Source organism: Oncorhynchus gorbuscha, linkage group LG13, assembly GCF_021184085.1.
Source record: "Oncorhynchus gorbuscha isolate QuinsamMale2020 ecotype Even-year linkage group LG13, OgorEven_v1.0, whole genome shotgun sequence".
In the NCBI taxonomy this organism is placed as follows: domain Eukaryota; kingdom Metazoa; phylum Chordata; class Actinopteri; order Salmoniformes; family Salmonidae; genus Oncorhynchus; species Oncorhynchus gorbuscha.
The window spans coordinates 7885848-7905310 of NC_060185.1; the positions used below are offsets into that span (position 1 = coordinate 7885848).

General features: G+C 44.3%; 1 protein-coding gene across 1 annotated transcript in view; it reads left to right on the forward strand.

Annotated features, from left to right (window-relative positions):
• gbe1b (glucan (1,4-alpha-), branching enzyme 1b) overlaps window positions 1–19463 on the forward strand; it is a 333639-nt gene that overhangs the window by 54796 nt on the left and 259380 nt on the right. Inside the window, exon 4 of the mRNA XM_046296301.1 lies at window positions 9271–9396. Within this exon, the coding sequence (XP_046152257.1) occupies window positions 9271–9396 (126 nt within the window). The remainder of the gene's footprint in view (window positions 1–9270; window positions 9397–19463) is intronic.

Consider the following 19463-nt stretch of genomic DNA (forward strand, 5'->3'; position numbering starts at 1 on the left):
CACCGTTGAAGTACCAGGGCAGCTTCATTTACATGATACTATATAATACTGTAATACCAGGGCAGCTTCATTTACATGATACTATATAATACTGTATTACCAGAATATCTTAACTTACATTCTACTGTAGTACCAGAGCAGTTTAACTTACATGATACTATATAATACTGTAGTACCAGGGCAGCTTCATTTACATGATACTATATAATACTGTAGTACCGGGCAGATTTATTTACATGATACTATATAATACTGTAGTACCAGGGCAGCTTCATTTAGATGGTACTATATAATACTGTAGTACCAGGGCAGCTTCATTTAGATGGTACTATATAATACTATAGTACCAGGGCAGCTTCATTTACATGATACTATATAATACTGTAGTACCAGGGCAGATGTATTTACATGATACTATATAATACTGTAGTACCAGGGCAGATTTATTTTACATGATACTATATAATAACGTAGTACCAGGGCAGCTTCATTTACATGATACTATATAATACTGCAGTTCAAGAGCAGTTTAACTTACATGATACTATATTATACACTGCTCCAAAAAATAAAGGGAACACTAAAAATAACACATCCTAGATCTGAATGAATGAAATATTCTTATTAAATACTTTTTTCTTTACATAGTTGAATCTGCTGACAACAAAATCACACAAAAAATGATCAATGGAAATCAAATATATCAACCCATGGAGGTCTGGATTTGGAGTCACACTCAAAATTACCTAATGGCAGTCAGGCTACCTCTGGCAAGCACATGGAGGGCTGTGCGGCCCCCCAAAGAAATGACTCACACCATGACTGACCCACCGCCAAACCGGTCATGCTGGAGGATGTTGCAGGCAGCAGAATGTTCTCCACGGCGTCTCCAGACTGTCATGTCTGTTACATGTGCTCAGTGTGAACCTGCTTTCATCTGTGAAGAGCACAGGGCGCCAGTGGCGAATTTGCCAAACTTGGTGTTCTCTGGCAAATACCAAACGTCCTGCACGGTGTTGGGCTGTAAGCACAACCCCCACCTGTGGACATCGGGCCCTCATACCACCCTCATGGAGTCTGTTTCTGACCGTTTGAGCAGACACATGCACATTTGTGGCCTGCTGGAGGTCATTTTGCAGGGCTCTGTCAGTGCTCCTCCTTGCACAAAGGCGGAGGTAGCGGTCCTGCTGCTGGGTTGTTGCCCTCCTACGGCCTCCTCCACATCTCCTGATGTACTGGCATGTCTCCTAGTAGCGCCTCCATGCTCTGGACACTACGCTGACAGACACAGCAAACCTTCAATCCACAGCTTGCATTGATGTGCCATCCTGGATGAGCTGCACTACCTGAGCCACTTGTGTGGGTTGTAGACTCCGTCTCATGCTACCACTAGAGTGAAAGCTCCACCAGAATTCAAAAGTGACCAAAACGTCAGCCAGGAAGCATAGGAACTGAGAAGTGGTCTGTGGTCACCACCTGCAGAACCACTCCTTTATTGGGGTTGTCTTGCTAATTGCCTATAATTTACACCTGTTGTCTATTCCATTTCCAAAACAGCATGTGAAATGTATTGTGTTGCTTAGGAAGCAACCCAGTGTTTTTGGACAGTTTGATTTCAAGTGTGGAATTACATTGTGTTGTTTAAGTGTTCCCTTTATTTTTTTGAGCAGTGTACTTTAGTACCAGAGCATCTTAACTTACATTATACTTTATAATATTGTAGTATAATAGCAGCTTAACTTACATTATGTTAGACATGTAGCAGTTGGTGTTTTATTCCCCCTGTCACCTCTCACCCCAACCCTGCCTCCCTGCTTCCCTCTCTAATATGCTTCCAGTTGGTGTTTTATTCCCTCTGTCACCTCTCACCCCAACCCTGCCTGCCGCCTCCCTGCTTCCCTCTCTAATATGCTTCCAGTTGGTGTTTTATTCCCTCTGTCACCTCTCACCCCAACCCTGCCTGCCGCCTCCCTGCTTCCCCCTCTAATATGTATTTTATTCCTCTGTCACTTCTCTACACATGCTCTTTCTGGGTTCCACATGAACGATGACATATTACAGAACATTAATAGACAACAGCTTTTAATAGATTTTATACATTCACACGATCTATTTATATATTTTATTTAACCTTTATTTAACTAGGGAAATCAGGTAAGAACAAATTCTTATTTTCAATGGTCGCCTAGCAACAGTGGGTTAACTGCCTTGTTCAGTGGGCAGAACGACAGATTTTATTACCTTGTCAGCTCGCGGGATTCGATCTAGCAACCCTTTGGTTACTGGCCCAACGCTCTAACCACTAGGCTACCTGCTGCTCTAGGTCAAGTAAGAGAGGTGTGTCTTTTCAACCAGGTTCGCTGTTCGTTTAAGCAATATGAGTTCCATGCAAGAATGGCTCTAATATAATACTTTACATGTTCTTGAATTTGTTCTGGATTTTGGGACTGTGAAAAGACCATTTCTGGTGGGGTAAGTGTCTGTGTAAGTTGACTATATTGAGATTTTTCAACACTTTGATGGTTCTTGTAAAAAGAGGTGATGCAGCTGTGATCAACTATTGGCCAAGAGAGACTGGCATGCATAGTATTTATATTTGCCCTCTGATTAGACGTGTCGCTCTGTTCTGGGCCAGTAGGTCTTTCTGCTTTTAGGAGTGTGGTGTCAAAAAAGCAGAGTTTATCTTTATTACGGACAGACCTCTCCCCATCTTTACAACCATTGAATCATGACAGTGTACAATCTAAGGTAATGCCAAATCATTTACTCTCCCTAACTTGTTCAACAGCCACACCATTCATTACCAGATTGGGCTGAGGTCTAGAGTTTAGCGAATGATTTGTACCAAATGCAATGCTCTTAATTTGAGAGATTTGTCAGGATTTAAATTATTATTATTTTTTTTACTGGGAACTCATTCCAAAACTGAATGCAACTCTAAGGGTTTCAGTGACTTCATTTAACTGTGGTTGTTGATTGATCATTGATCAGCATACGTGGACACACAGACTTTGTTTAAAGCCAGTGGCAGGTCATTGGTAAAACAAAAAAAAGAGTAGAGGGCCTAGAGAGCTTCTCTGCGGTACACCACACCCTACATGTTTGACATTAGAGAAGCTTCCGTGAAAGAAAACCCTTTTGAGTTCTATTCGATAGATGGCTCTGAATCCACAATATGGCAGAGGTTGAAAAATAATATCGAAGGCTGCACTGAAATCTAACAGTACAGCTCCCACAATCTTCTTATCAATTTCTTTCAACCAATTGTGAGTAATTTGTGTCCGTGCAGTACATGTTGACTGCCCTTCTCTGCCAGCATGCTGAAAGGCTTGTTGATAGCATTGCCAGTATCAACACACAGTACCACTACCAGAGCAACTTGGGTATCAGGTTGTTTTGATTCCCACCCCACCCTGCTCTCCTCTCCCCTCTAATAAACCTCTAATTCTAGTCATTTAGTCTGTAGTACTAGCCCTTCAGGCCTGTGTTCCAAATGCCTCCCTATATAGTGCACAACTTTTGAACAAGGCCCATAGGGGACGAGGCACTATGTAGGGAACAAGGAGCCGTTTGGGACGCAGCGTGACTCTGGCCCTCCTACCAATCCGTTTCTCCAGCTATCTGTCTGTCTAGAATCTTTATGAAGTGTGAATTGTGTTGCTGGGGGGTCCAGAATGGGCCTAGTTGTCCCCAGGTGGGCCACATGGAATGAGAATATCCCAGTGGGGAAGGCTGCCTGGGGAGAGGGGGCTGGGAAGGAGCTAGGAAGGGGAGGTGGAGGGGGCTGGAGAGGGGGGGGGCTAGGAGGGTGAGGTGGAGGGGGCTAGGAGGGAGCTTGGGAGGTGGAGGGAGCTAGGGAGGTGGAGGGAGGTGGAGGGGGAGGAGGAGGGGGCTATGGGGGAGCTAGGAAGGGGAGGTGGAGGGAGCTAGGATGGAGCTAGGGAGGTGGAGGGGGGCTAGGAGGAGGAGGTGGAGGGGTCTAGGAGGGAGTTAGGAGGTGGAGGGAGCTAGGGAGGTGGAGGGGGATAGGAGGGTTACAGGCAGGTGGCAGACACACACACACACACACCACACACACACAGGGGTTACAGGCAGGTGGCAGACACACACACACACGCACCACACGCACAGTGGTTACAGGCAGGTGGCAGTGAGGGCCGTCATTCCCTCTCCACAGAGGTGGTCAGAGTTAGGCTAATTATGTTCTAATTCTCCTGCTTTTTCTCTCTCTCTCTCTCTTCTCTCCTTTCTCACACAAACACTCTTTCACTATTTTTCTCTGTCCCTGGCGGGTCAGAAAGGAGACTGACTGACTGGTTAATAGAACCAATAATGGATGATAGGCAGTGGCAGCAGTGTTACGACCCTTTTGATCTCATAGATTTCTGATTTTCACAGATTGCTCTCTCTCTCTCTCTCTCTCTCTCTCTTTCTGACTCCCTCTGCATCCCAAATTGCACCCTTTTGCCTATTTAGGGACATAAGGCTCTAGTCAAATGTGGTACGCTATGTAGGGTGCCAGTTGGGACCCCCCCCCCCCCATTTCTCTCTGGATGGGAAATTGTGACTGATCCTAGCCGACAGCATTAGCACCGCAGGGAGAATGAAATGGCACTCGGTTCAGTCCACACACACACACACACACACACACACACACACACACACACACACACACACACACACACACACACACACACACACACACACACACACACACACACACACACACACACACACAGTCCTCCCTCACCTAGATTAAGAGATGTGAAACACAGGCCTATCATTAAGATACACGATCGAACCATTATCATATTTGCCAATAACATAATCTAGAATTAAATGACCTTTCAATAACATAATCTAGAATTAAATAACCTTCCAATAACATAATCTAGAATTAAATAACCTTCCAATAACATAATCTAGAATTAAATAACCTTCCAATAACATAATCTAGAATTAAATGACCTTCCAATAACATAATCTAGAATTAAATGACCTTCCAATAACATAATCTAGAATTAAATGACCTTCCAATAACATAATCTAGAATTAAATGACCTTCCAATAACATAATGTAGAATTAAATGACCTTCCAATAACATAATGTAGAATTAAATGACCTTCCAATAACATAATGTAGAATTAAATGACCTTCCAATAACATAATCTGGAATTAAATGACCTTCCAATAACATAATCTGGAATTAAATGACCTTCCAATAACATAATCTGGAATTAAATGACCTTCCAATAACATTGTCTAGAATTAAATGACCTTTCAATAACATTGTCTAGAATTAAATGACCTTTCAATAACATCGTCTAGAATTAAATGACCTGCCAATAACATAATCTAGAATTAAATGACCTTCCAATAACATAATCTGGAATTAAATGACCTTCCAATAACATAATCTGGAATTAAATGACCTTCCAATAACATCGTCTAGAATTAAATAACCTTTCAATAACATCATCTAGAATTAAATTACGTTCCTTTCCCTTTTGATTCATGGATTTATCAACACTTTCCTTGATTTTGTCTCCCAGGCACTCCATAGAGTATATGCTATTAAATCGGGGGGGAGGGGGGAGAACGAGAGAAGAAAGGCATGGAGGGATGATGGAGGAAGAGGGAGCAGCTTTGATTGAAGTGGAATGGCTTTCCTTGATGGACTGACAATGAAAAGTGCTCATTGAAACAGCCGGCACCTTTTTTCCTTTGGCAGATGGATGAAACAGAGAGTCAGCTATTTCCTGAGAAATACGCAAACACTCGTGTCACACATGACACACTCAGTGGCACATTTATGCATGTGCTGTAAATTATACACGCGTACAGTCTGGAGCACAGGAGGCCTGGCAGCTATTGTTGATTTATGATAACTTGTCCTCGGACTGGTATCACTCATCCTTTCCTTGATGTTCCTTCAATAACATCATCTAGAATTAAATTACGTTCCTTTCCTTTTGATTCATGGATTTATCTTCTTCCAGTCATCCCTTCATCTTCTACTGAGGAAGGTCTGGTTTTTATCCCAATTGACACTCTGTTCTCTGTACAGTGTACTGTCCATAGCCCTTCCTCTTGTCGGAAGTAGTGCGCAATGTAGGGAATAGGCTGTCCATTTGGGACCTTTTGTCTGTGTCGTTGAATGGGCCTGACTCTGTCTCTGTGTCGTTGAATGGGCCTGACTCGGTCTTTGTCTCGTTGATTGGGCCTGACTCGGTCTCGTTGAATGGGCCTGACTCTGTCTCATTGAATGGGCCTGACTCGGTCTCGTTGATTGGGCCTGACTCGGTCTCGTTGATTGGGCCTGACTCTGTCTCGTTGATTGGGCCTGACTCTGTCTCGTTGATTGGGCCTGACCTCGGTCTCGTTGATTGGGCCTGACCTCGGTCTCGTTGATTGGGCCTGACCTCGGTCTCGTTGATTGGGCCTGACCTCGGTCTCGTTGATTGGGCCTGACCTCGGTCTCGTTGATTGGGCCTGACCTCGGTCTCGTTGATTGGGCCTGACCTCGGTCTCGTTGATTGGGCCTGACCTCTGTCTCGTTGATTGGGCCTGACCTCGGTCTCGTTGATTGGGCCTGACCTCGGTCTCGTTGATTGGGCCTGACCTCGGTCTCGTTGATTGGGCCTGACCTCGGTCTCGTTGATTGGGCCTGACCTCGGTCTCGTTGATTGGGCCTGACCTCGGTCTCGTTGATTGGGCCTGACCTCGGTCTCGTTGATTGGGCCTGACCTCGGTCTCGTTGATTGGGCCTGACCTCGGTCTCGTTGATTGGGCCTGACCTCGGTCTCGTTGATTGGGCCTGACCTCGGTCTCGTTGATTGGGCCTGACCTCGGTCTCGTTGATTGGGCCTGACCTCGGTCTCGTTGATTGGGCCTGACCTCGGTCTCGTTGATTGGGCCTGACCTCGGTCTCGTTGATTGGGCCTGACCTCGGTCTCGTTGATTGGGCCTGACCTCGGTCTCGTTGATTGGGCCTGACCTCGGTCTCGTTGATTGGGCCTGACCTCGGTCTCGTTGATTGGGCCTGACCTCGGTCTCGTTGATTGGGCCTGACCTCGGTCTCGTTGATTGGGCCTGACCTCGGTCTCGTTGATTGGGCCTGACCTCGGTCTCGTTGATTGGGCCTGACCTCGGTCTCGTTGATTGGGCCTGACCTCGGTCTCGTTGATTGGGCCTGACCTCGGTCTCGTTGATTGGGCCTGACCTCGGTCTCGTTGATTGGGCCTGACCTCGGTCTCGTTGATTGGGCCTGACCTCGGTCTCGTTGATTGGGCCTGACCTCGGTCTCGTTGATTGGGCCTGACCTCGGTGTCGTTGATTGGGCCTGACCTCGGTGTCGTTGATTGGGCCTGACCTCGGTGTCGTTGATTGGGCCTGACCTCGGTGTCGTTGATTGGGCCTGACCTCGGTGTCGTTGATTGGGCCTGACCTCGGTGTCGTTGATTGGGCCTGTCTCGTTGATTGGGCCTGACTCCGGTCTCTGTGTCGTTGAATGGGCCTGACTTCGGTCTCTGTGTCGTTGACTTGACTGACCTTGTCCCCAGGCTAATTTTTACTACTAAATCTACAGCCTAGAAACACTGTGCAACAAAGTGGGACTTAAAAGTGCCGTGGGTTAAATGTTGAGGTGGGAGAAAGACAGCTTCAGCTGTATTCGATAAAAATAAATCAAAATCGGCAATCAAAATTCAAGTCACATTTTATTGGTCACATACACATGGTTAGCAGATGTTATTGGTCACATACACATGGCTAGCAGATGTTATTGGTCACATACACGTGGCTAGCAGATGTTATTGGTCACATACACGTGGCTAGCAGATGTTATTGGTCACATACACGTGGCTAGCAGATGTTATTGGTCACATACACGTGGCTAGCAGATGTTATTGGTCACATACACGTGGCTAGCAGATGTTATTGGTCACATACACGTGGCTAGCAGATGTTATTGGTCACATACACGTGGCTAGCAGATGTTATTGGTCACATACACGTGGCTAGCAGATGTTATTGGTCACATACACGTGGCTAGCAGATGTTATTGGTCACATACACGTGGCTAGCAGATGTTATTGGTCACATACACGTGGCTAGCAGATGTTATTGGTCACATACACGTGGCTAGCAGATGTTATTGGTCACATACACGTGGCTAGCAGATGTTATTGGTCACATACACGTGGCTAGCAGATGTTAATGCGAGTGTAGCGAAATGCTTGTGCTTGACATGACCAATTACAGTCCTATTACAGTGACCATATTATTTTTTGGCAGCCCAATTGATTCTGAGTTTGGGCATATAAAGTTTATGTTAACCAGATCTACAATGCATACTTTCCCCATCTCACTTCCTGATTTAGCCCAAATCACATGCACTGTTCGCACTTTGACATCCACAAGGTAATCAGGGGGTATGCTAGATCAGGGGTTGTCATACTCATTCCAAGCAGGGCCTAGTGTCTGTTGATTTCAATTAAGACCTAGACCAGCAGTTCTTTACTAATCAGTGACCTTAATTCATAAATCAAGTACAAAGGAGGAGCAAAAAACAACCCCGCAGACACTCTGCCCTCCGTGGAACGAGTTGGACACGTGTACTAGACGTTGATGTACTGAGAGATCAGCCAATGAAGTTCCAGAGGTAGTTCCCCCCCCCGCTCCTGCCATAGGCTCCATTCAAGTCCCTTTCTGAGACTCTGTGAAACCAGATGGTTGCAAAGAGAAAGAGCCGTCTGGTGGACACGATTAGTTGTTGACCGGTCTGACCTAATTCTAACCCCAGTCATCAGTCTTATTTCCCAGGTGGTCTGCACAGCGTTTCTATATTCTGAATGCCCTACCTTTCTTCCTATGTTTTTAAATGCCCTTATGACCTTTGGCCTTTTTGATTTTGATTACCCTCTCGTTGTGACTTTGGTTGTGACTTCCTCTTTAACCCCAGTCATCTGTCTTGTCTCCCAGGTAATGGCCTTACATTGCCCATATGTTTTGAAAGCCTGTCCTCTTTGTCCTCACTTCACTGTCTCTAACCATTTTCTTTGGGAATTTAATCTTTACACTTTTATACCTATAATACTGGTGCTGACTCCCAAATGGCACCCTATTCCCTATGTAGTGCCTATGGACCCTGGTCAAAGGTAGTGCACTATAAATGGAATAGTGTACCAATTGGGAAGCAGACCCCATGTGTCTTTGTTGCGACTGCTGTAACCTCTGTGTCACCTGTCACCTGTCTGGTGTCCCTGCAGGTTGTGGTCCACACTAAGAAAGGGGAGCGTCTGTACCGCATTTCACCTTGGGCCAAGTACGCCATCCAGGCCGAGAAACAAGTCATCTATGACTGGGTCCACTGGGACCCTCCTCAACCTTACCTGGTAAGTACTGAATTCCTCCTCAACCTTACCTGGTAAGTACTGAATTCCTCCTCAACCTTACCTGGTAAGTACTGAATTCCTCCTCAACCTTACCTGGTAAGTACTGAATTCCTCCTCAACTTTACCTGGTAAGTACTGAATTCCTCCTCAACTTTACCTGGTAAGTACTGAATTCCTCCTCAACTTTACCTGGTAAGTACTGAATTCCTCCTCAACCTTACCTGGTAAGTACTGAATTCCTCATCAACCTTACCTAGTAAGTACTGAATTCCTCCTCAACCTTACCTAGTAAGTACTGAATTCCTCCTCAACCTTACCTAGTAAGTACTGAATTCCTTACCCAGTAAGTACTGAATTCCTCATCAACCTTACCTAGTAATTACTGAATTCCTTACCCAGTAAGTACTGAATTCCTCATCAACCTTACCTAGTAAGTACTGAATTCCTTACCCAGTAAGTACTGAATTCCTCATCAACCTTACCTGGTAAGTACTGAATTCCTCATCAACTATACCTAGTAATTACTGAATTCCTTACCCAGTAAGTACTGAATTCCTCATCAACCTTACCTAGTAAGTACTGAATTCCTTACCCAGTAAGTACTGAATTCCTCATCAACCTTACCTAGTAACTACTGAATTCCTTACCTGGTGAGTACTGAATTCCTCATCAAATTTACCTAGGTAGTACTGAATTCCTTACCTAGTAAGTACGGAATTCCTCATCAACCGTATCTACTAAGTACGGAATTCCTCACCAACCTTATCTAGTAAGTACGGAATTCCTCACCAACCTTATCTAGTAAGTACTGATTTCATCATCAACCTTATCTAGTAAGTACTGAATTTCTTACCTAGTAAGTATTGAAGTGGTCCTCAACCTTATCTAGTAAGTTATACAGTCTAATATTACACTGGCCTCCATCACTTCACATATAGTAAATGATGAGTTCTGTACAAGATCTGTCATCACTGATGAAGCCAAAAAAACACTCCCCATCCCAGACAAACCTGCATCACATCCTAACGGTCATCCTAATCATTCATGATGGTTTTCAATGGGGAAACTCATTCACATGTCTATTCTAACCTGCAATAGCTGATGTTATTGAGTCTGTGTTTGAAATACAGTGGGGCAAAAAAGTATTTAGTCAGCCACCAATTGTGCAAGTTCTCCCACTTAAAAAGATGATAGAGGCCTGTAATTCTTGCTTGTTTGTAGGTGACCAAATACTTATTTTCCACCATAATTTGCAAATAAATTCATAAAAAATCCTACAACGTGTGCCCATGATGAAAATGACAGGCCTCATCTTTTTAAGTGGGAGAATTTACACAATTGGTGGCTGACTAAATCCTTTTTTGCCCCACTGTATGTGTCTCTAATATGGTCATACATTGGGCAGGAGGTTAGGAAGTGCAGCTCAGTTTCCACCTCATTTTGTGGGCAGTATGCACATTGCCAGTCTTCTCTTGAGAGCAAGGTCTGCTTACGGCGGCCTTTCTAAATAGCAAGGTTATGCTCATTGAGACTGTACGTTGTCAAAGCTTTCCTTAAGTTTGGGTCAGTCACAGTGGTCAGGTATTCTGCCACTGTGTACTCTCTGTTTAGGGCCAAATAGCTTTCCAGTTTGCTCAGTTTGTTTGGTTAATTCTAAGTAATTATCTTTATATTTTCTCATGATTTGGTTGGATTTAATTGTGTTGCTGTGCTGGTGCTCTGTGGGGTCTGTGTTTTTGAACAGAGCCCCAGGACCCGCTTGCTTAGGGGACTCTTCTCTAGGTTAATCTCTCTGGAAGTGATGGTTTTATTATGGATATTATGGGAATCGTTTCCTTTTAGGTGGTTGTAGAATTTAGCTTCTCTTTTCTGGATTTTGATGGGATGTCGAATTTTATCTCCCTTTTGGTGACGTGGAAAGCCCTTGCTTTGTCTCTGATCGTTCAAGGCTTTGTCGATGTTAAGGCCGAAGTAGCCCTCCTTGGTTGGTGACAGAAGCACCAGATCAGCAGCAAACAGGAGACATTTTACTTCAGATTCTAGTAGGGTGAGGCCGGGTGCTGCAGACTGTTCTAGATCCCTCGCCAATTTATGATATATATATATGTTGAAGAGGGTGGGGGCTTAAGCTGCATCCCTGTCTCACCCCACAGCCCTGTGGAAAGAAATGTTGTGTGTTTTGCTTATTTAGCTGCACACTTGTTGTTTATGTACATTGAATTTACATATGTTTTTCCCCCCAACACAGATTTCCATCAATTTGTATAGCAGACCCTCGTGCCAAATTGAGTCAAAGCTTTTTTGAAATCAACAAAGCATGAGAAGACTTTGCCTTTTGTTTTTGTTTGTTTGTTTTTTAATTAGGGTGTGCAGGTTGAATACGTGGTCTGTCGCATGGTAATTTGGTAAAAAGCCAATTTGACATACTGTATGCTCAGGAAATTGTTTTCACTGAGGAAATGTACGAGTCTGTTCTCAATGATAATACAGAGGATTATCCCACGGTAGTTATTGGGGTCAAATGATCAGTCCTTGGTTTCCCAATATTGGGGAGGATGCCAGAGCTGAATTATTGCCAATTGGAATTGTGGTCTATGTATTTTATACCATCAACACCACAGGCCTTTTTTGGGTTTTGAATTTTGTCCTGTAGTTCATTCAATGTAATTTGAGTATCCTCTGGGTTCTGGTAGTCTTTAATAGCTATCTAAGATTTTGTAATTAATCATGTATATGATCAATCATCACGTTTGCAGACGACAGCAGTGGTAGGCCTTATATTCAACAACTGCAAGACAGCTTACAGGGAGGAGGTGAGGGTCCTGGCGGAGTCAATTGTGTAATACAGGAGACAGCAGAGGGAGCACGCTCCCTATCGATGGGACCACGGTGGAGAGGGTGAACAGCTTAAAGTTTCTCAGTGTACACATCACTGATGATCTGAAATCGTCCACCCACACAGACAGTTGTGAAGAAGGCACAAGAGTGCCTTGTCAACCTCAGGAGGCTGAAGAAATTTGCCTTGGCACCTAAGACCCTCACAAACTTTTACAGATGTACCATTGAGAGCATCCTGTTGGGCTGTATCACTGTCTGGTACAGCAACTGCACCATCCACAACCGCAGGATTCTCCAGAAGGTGGTGCGATCTGCCCAACGCATCACCGGGGGACACTGCCCACCCTCCAGGACAGTAACCAGTGTCACAGGAAGGCCAAAAAGATCATCAAGGACTTCAGTCAGCCAAGCCACGGCCTGTTCACCCCACTTCCATCCAGAAGGTGAGGACGGTACAGATATGTCAAAGCGGGTTCCGAGATGCTGAAAGGCCATCAGACTGTTAAATAGTCACCACTAGCAACCCAGTAACCTGTTCTGAACTTTAGTCAATGTTAGCTAGCGACCAACCGGTTATTCTACCCTGCACCTGAGAGGCTGCTGCCCTATGTACATAGACATGGAACACAGGTCACTTTAATAAAGTTTACATACTGTTTTACACATATAAATATACTGTATTCTAGTCAAGGCCATCCTATTCAACTGTGTGTGTGTGTGTGTGTGTGTGTGTGTGTGTGTGTGTGTGTGTGTGTGTGTGTGTGTGTGTGTGTGTGTGTACTATCCTACATGTTCAACAAATATAGTACATATTCTATCCACATACTGTCCATAATGTCTATACATCCAATGATGTATTTATTTATATACACTACGTTACCAAAATTGTATTTATTTTTATTTATTTTATTTCACCTTTATTTAACCAGGTAGGCCAGTTGAGAACAAGTTCTCATTTACAATTGGGACCTGGCCAAGATAAAGCAAAGCAGTTCGACACGTACAACAACAAAGAGTTACACATGGAGTAAAACAAACATACAGTCAATGATACAGTAGGAAAATGAGTCCATATACATTGTGAGTAAATGAGGTGAGATAAGGGAGGTAAAGGCAGAAAAGGCCATGGTGGAAAAGTAAATACAATATAGAAAGTAAAATACTGGAATAGACTTGCAGTGGAAGAATGTGCAAAGTAGAAATAAAAATAACGGGGGTGCAAAGGAGCAAAATAAATAAATAAATGCAATAGGGGGAGAGGTAGTTGTTTGGGCTAAATTATAGGTGGGCTATGTACAGGTGCAGTAATCTGTGAGCTGCTCTGACAGTTGGTGCTTAAAGCTAGTGAGTGGGATAAGTGTTTCCAGTTTCAGAGATTTTTGTAGTTTGTTCCAGTCATTGGCAGCAGAGAACTGGAAGACGAGGTGGCCAAAGTAAGAATTGGTTTTGGGGTTGACCATAGAGATATACCTGCTGGAGCGCATGCTACAGGTGGGTGATGCTATGGTGACCAGAGAGATATACCTGCTGGAGCGCGTGCTACAGGTGGGTGATGCTATGGTGACCAGCGAGGTGAGACTTTATCTAGCAAGGGTCTTGTAGATGACCTGGAGCCAGTGGTTTTGGCGACGAGTATGAAGCCAGGGCCAGCCAACAAGAGCGTACAGGTCGCAATGGTGGGTAGTATATGGGGCTTTGGTGACAAAACGGATTGCACTGTGATAGACTGCATCCAATTTATTGAATAGGGTATTGGAGGCTATTTTGTAAATGACGTCGTCGAGGATTGGTAGGATGGTCAGTTTTACAAGGGTATGTTTGGCAGCATGAGTGAAAGAGGCTTTGTTGCGAAATAGGAAGCCAATTCTAGATTTAACTTTGGATTGGAGATGTTTGATGTGAGTCTGGAAGGAGAGTTTACAGTCTAACCAGACACCTGGGTATTTGTAGTTTTCCACATATTCTAGGACAGAACCGTCTAGAGTAGTGATGTTGGACAGGCGGGCAGGTGCAGGCAGCGATCGGTTGAAGAGCATGCATTTAGTTTTACCTGTATTTAAGAGCAATTGGAGGCCACGGAAGGAGAGTTGTATGGCATTGAAGCTCGTCTGGAGGTTTGTTAACAGTGCCCAAAGAAGGGCCAGAACTATACAGAATGTTGTCGTCTGCGTAGAGGTGGATCAGAGACTCACCAGCAGCAAGAGCAACATCATTGATGTATACAGAACAGAGAGTCGGTCCAAGAATTGAACCCTGTGGCACCCCCATAGAGAATGCCAGAGGCCCAGACAACAGGCCCTCCGATTTGACACACTGAACTCTATCAGAGAAATAGTTGGTGAACCAGGCGAGGCAATCATTTGAGAAACCAAGGCTATTGAGTCTGCTGATGAGGATGTGATGATTGACAGAGTCGAAAGCCTTGGCCAGGTCAATGAATACGGCTGCACAGTATTGTTTCTTATCGATGGCGGTTAAGATATCGTTTAGGACCTTGAGCGTGGCTGAGGTGCACCCATGACCAGCTCTGAAAACAGATTACATAGCGGAGAAGGTATGGTGACATTCGAAATGGTCGGTAATCTGTTTGTTGACTTGTCTTTCGAAGACCTTAGAAAGGCAGGGTAGGATAGATATAGGTCTGTAGCAGTTTTGGTCAAGAGTGTCCCCCCCCTTTGAAGAGGGGGATGACCGCAGCTGCTTTCCAATCTTTGGGAATCTCAGACGACACGAAAGAGGAACAGGCTAGTAATAGGGGTTGCAACAATTTTGGCAGATCATTTTAGAAAGAAAGTGTCCAGATTGTCTAGCCCGGCTGATTTGTACGGGTCCAGATTTTGCAGCTCTTTCAGAACATCAGCTGACTGGATTTGGGAGAAGGAGAAATGGGGAAGACTTGAGTGAGTTGCTGTGGGGGGTGCAGTGCTGTTGACCGGGGTTGGGGTAGCCAGGTGGAAAGCATGGCCAGCCGTCGAAAAATGCTTTTTGAAATTCTCAATTATAGTTGATTGATTTATCGGTAGTGACAGTGTTTCCTATCGCTGAGATCTTGGTTGAAAACAGCAGAGGTGTATTTAGAGGGCAAGTTGGTTAGGATGATATCTATGAGGATGCCCGTGTTTACGGCTTTGGGGTGGTACCTGGTAGGTTCATTGATAATTTGTGTGAGATTAAGGGCATCAAGCTTAGATTGTAGGATGGCTGTGGTGTTAAGCATGTTCCAGTTTAGGTTGCCTAGCAGCACGAGCTATGAAGATAGATGGGGGGGTCAATCAGTTCACATATGGTGTCCAGAGCACAGCTGGGGGCAGAGAGTGGTAGTAGATGGCAACAGTGAGAGACTTGTTTTTAGAGAGGTGGATTTTTAAAAGTAGAAGTTCCAATTGTTTGGGTACAGACCTGGATATTAGGACAGAACTCTGCAGGCTATCTCTGCAGTAGATTGCAACACCGCCCCCTTTGGCCGTTCTATCTTGTCTGAAAATGTTGTAGTTCGGAATGGAGATTTTAGAATTTTTGGTGGTCTTCCTAAGCCAGGATGCAGACACGGCTAGAACATCTGGGTTGGCAGAGTGTTCTAAAGTAGTGAATAAAACAAGCTTAGGGAGGAGACTTCTAATGTTAACATGCATGAAACCAAGGCTATTACGTTTACAGAAGTCATCAAAAGAGAGCGCCTTTGGAATAGGATTGGAGCTAGGCACTGCAGGGCCTGGATTCACCTCTATATGAACAGAGGAGGAGTAGGATAAGGGTGCGGCTAAAAGATATATTGGTCGTTTAGAACGTCTGGAACAGAGAGTAAAAGGAGGTTTCTGGGGGCGATAAAATAGCTTCAAGGTATAATGTACAGACAAAGGTATGGTAGGATGTGAATACAGTGGAGGTAGACCTAGGTATTGAGTGATGAAGAGAGAGATATTGTCTCTAGAAACATCATTGAAACATGGTGATGTCATTGCATGTGTGGGTGGTGGAACTGAATGTTTGGATAAGGTATAGTGAGCAGGACTAGAGGCTCTACAGTGAAATAAGTCAATAAACACTAACCAGAACAGCAATGGACAAGGCATATTGACATTAAGGAGAGGCATGCTTAGTCGAGTGATCATAAGGGTCCAGTGAGTAGTGAGGTTGGTTGGGGTCACGGCGATTCAGACAGCTAGTCGGGCCATCGGCAGCAAGCTAACATAGGATGGAGGTCTGTTTTTAGTCACCTTGTACATTTCCGTCGGTAGATTAGTGAGTGGCCCAGCCAGAGCCTGGACTTGAAGCTCTGGAGAGACCTGAAAATAGCTTTGCAGAGACTCCCCATCCAACCTGACAGAGCTTGAGAGAATCTGCAGAGAAGAATGGGAGGCTTGTGCCAAGCTTGTAGCGTCGTACTCAAATATACTTGAGGCTGTAATCACTGCCAAAGGTGCTTCAACAAAGTACTGAGTGAAGAGTCTGAATACTTTTTAAATTTAAACAAAAACACTTTTTTTTGCTAGCATTTCTAAAAACCTCCACCACCTTTATTTCTTTGTCATTATTGGGTATTGTGTGTCGATTGATAAGGAGAACAAATCATTTAATCCATTGTAGAAGGCTGTAACAATATGTGGAAAAGGTCCAGGTGCTTTCCGAATGCCCTGTATGCTCCAGACGCATCATTTTTCTTCCTAATATTTCTATATTTCTTAATTGCAAAGTTTTACTTTTTACATTTTTTTTATTCATATGTATTGTTGTATAGTACTGCACTGTTGGAGCTAGGAACACAAGCATTTAGCTACACCCGCAATAACATCTGCTAAATATGTGTATGCTACCACTAAAATTTGATTGAACTTGTTTTTGCTCATTGTTCTTTGAGAGCCAATCAGATTGGAGAAGTGGTTCATTCTTTACATCTGCTTTTTTTCAAACTTGTTTTTGTGGGTTTTCTTTTTTGTTGTGTGTTCCAATTTTCCCAGAAGTGGTTTGATTTTATGGATTCTTCAATTACATTGAGCTGATTTCTGACGTGCGGTTGTTTTTTTTTTTCTTAGTGTATTTATGTACTGTTTTAGTTTTTCACCATAGTGAAGGCATAGACTCAGGTTTTCTAGGTCTCTGTGTTTGTGGTTTCTCAATTTTTTTCTTAGGTTTTTGCATTCTTCATCAAACCATGTCATTGTTGTTTATTTTCTTAGGTTGTCTTTTTAGATTTGATAGGGAAGCTGAAAGCTGTCATATATTGTTTAGGCCAGTAGGTAGATCTCCACCTACCCAGCAGGCCCAAAGAGCAAATCAAGTGCACTTATCGGTCTACCCCTGGCCAATCAGATCGCTCAGATCGTTGTGTCTGCACAGTTTCCTCTAACCATAGACTAAAAAGAAACCTTGAATGCACAGCAAAGTTGATACTGTGAGAATAAAAAAAAAATTCAAACAAGGACTAGAGAGAGGCTCAGTGAATACATAAAAGAGCCTGCTGTATTTATAAGTAAGTTCATGTTTGTTGTTATTCAGCACTGTCAACACTTTCATAAGCCATAAAATGTTCTCCCTACTTTCACTACGCTACAGCCAGCACTGCAGCTGCAATAATAAATAAGTATAGCAAATTGATTCCGATAAGCTTGTTATGTTATGTTTATTTTTTTCGCCTTGTTTATTTTGTTCATAAAGTTTTTGCCACAATCTCAAGACCGAAAAGAGCTTCTGGATATCAGAACAGCGATTACTCACCTCGAACTGGACAAAGATTTTGTTCCTTAATGAGTCAGACAGGAAGGAGATAATGGATTTACTGCTGATACTGGACCAGGCCCAAATCCACATCATTCGCATGAAGAAAAGACCCCGATACAGGGGACGTAGGTCTGGGTGGGACGTAGGTCTGGGTGGGACGTAGGTCTGGGTGGGACGCAGGTCTGGGTGGGACGCAGGTCTGGGTGGGACGCAGGTCTGGGTGGGACGCAGGTCTGGGTGGGACGCAGGTCTGGGTGGGACGCAGGTCTGGGTGGGACGCAGGTCTGGGTGGGACGCAGGTCCGGGTGCCTTGTAAGAAGTCGTAGGCAGGTGGGGAACCCGCCTCTACCCTCCGTACTATTGGCCAACGTGCAATCATTGGAGAATAAACTGGATATCTTATGTTTCACAGAGTTGTGGCTGAACATGTATAATATACAGTTTTTCGTGCATCCGCAAGCTAGAACAGCTGCCTCCGATAAGACAAGGGGTGGCGGTCTGTGTCTATTTGTCAATAACAGCTGGTGCACAAAATCTAATATTTAAGGAAGCTTCAAGGTTTTTGCTTGCCTGAGGTCGAGTATCTCATGATAATCTGTAGACCACACTATTTACCAAGAGACTTTTCATCACTGTCTATTTACCACCACAAACAACTACTGCCACCAAGACCACACTCAACCAGCTGTATAAAGCCATAAGCAAACAAGAAAATGCTCATCCAGAAGTGGTGCTCCTAGTGGCCGGGACTTTAATGCAGGGAAACTTAAATCCATTTTACCTTCTACCAGCATGTCACATGAGGGAAAAAAATTCTAGACCGCCTTTACTCCACACACAAAAATGCATACAAAGCTCACCCTCCATTTGGCAAATCTGACCATTAATTATATTCTCCTGATTCCTGCTAACAAGCAAAAACTAAGCTGGATGTACCAGTGACTGTTTTGCTTGCACAGACTGGAATATTTTTTTGGGATTCATCTGATGACATTGAGGAGTATACCACATCAGTCGCCTGTTTCATCAATTAGTGTGTTGATGACGTCATCCCCACAGTGACCATGCATACCCCAACCAGAAGCCATGGATTACAGGCAACGTCTGCACTGAGCTAAAGGCTATAGTTGACACTTTCAACAAGCATGATTCTAACCCTGACGCTTATAAGAAATCCCGCTATGCCCTCTGACGGACCATCAAACAGGCAAAGCATCAATACAGGACTAAGATTGACTCCTACTACACCGGCTCCGACGCTCGTCGGATGTGGCAAGGCTTGCGGACTACAAAGGGAAGCCCAGGCACGAGGTTCCCAGTGACCCAAGCCTACCAGATGAGCAAAATGACTTATTTCACCCCCTCTTTTTTCTCCCCAATTTCCTGTTATCCAATTGGTAGTAGTTAGTCTTGTCTCATCACTGCAACTCACGTACGGACTTGGGAGAGGCGAAGGTCGAGGGCCAATGCGTCCTCTGAAAAACAACCCAACCAAGGCCCACTGCTTTTTG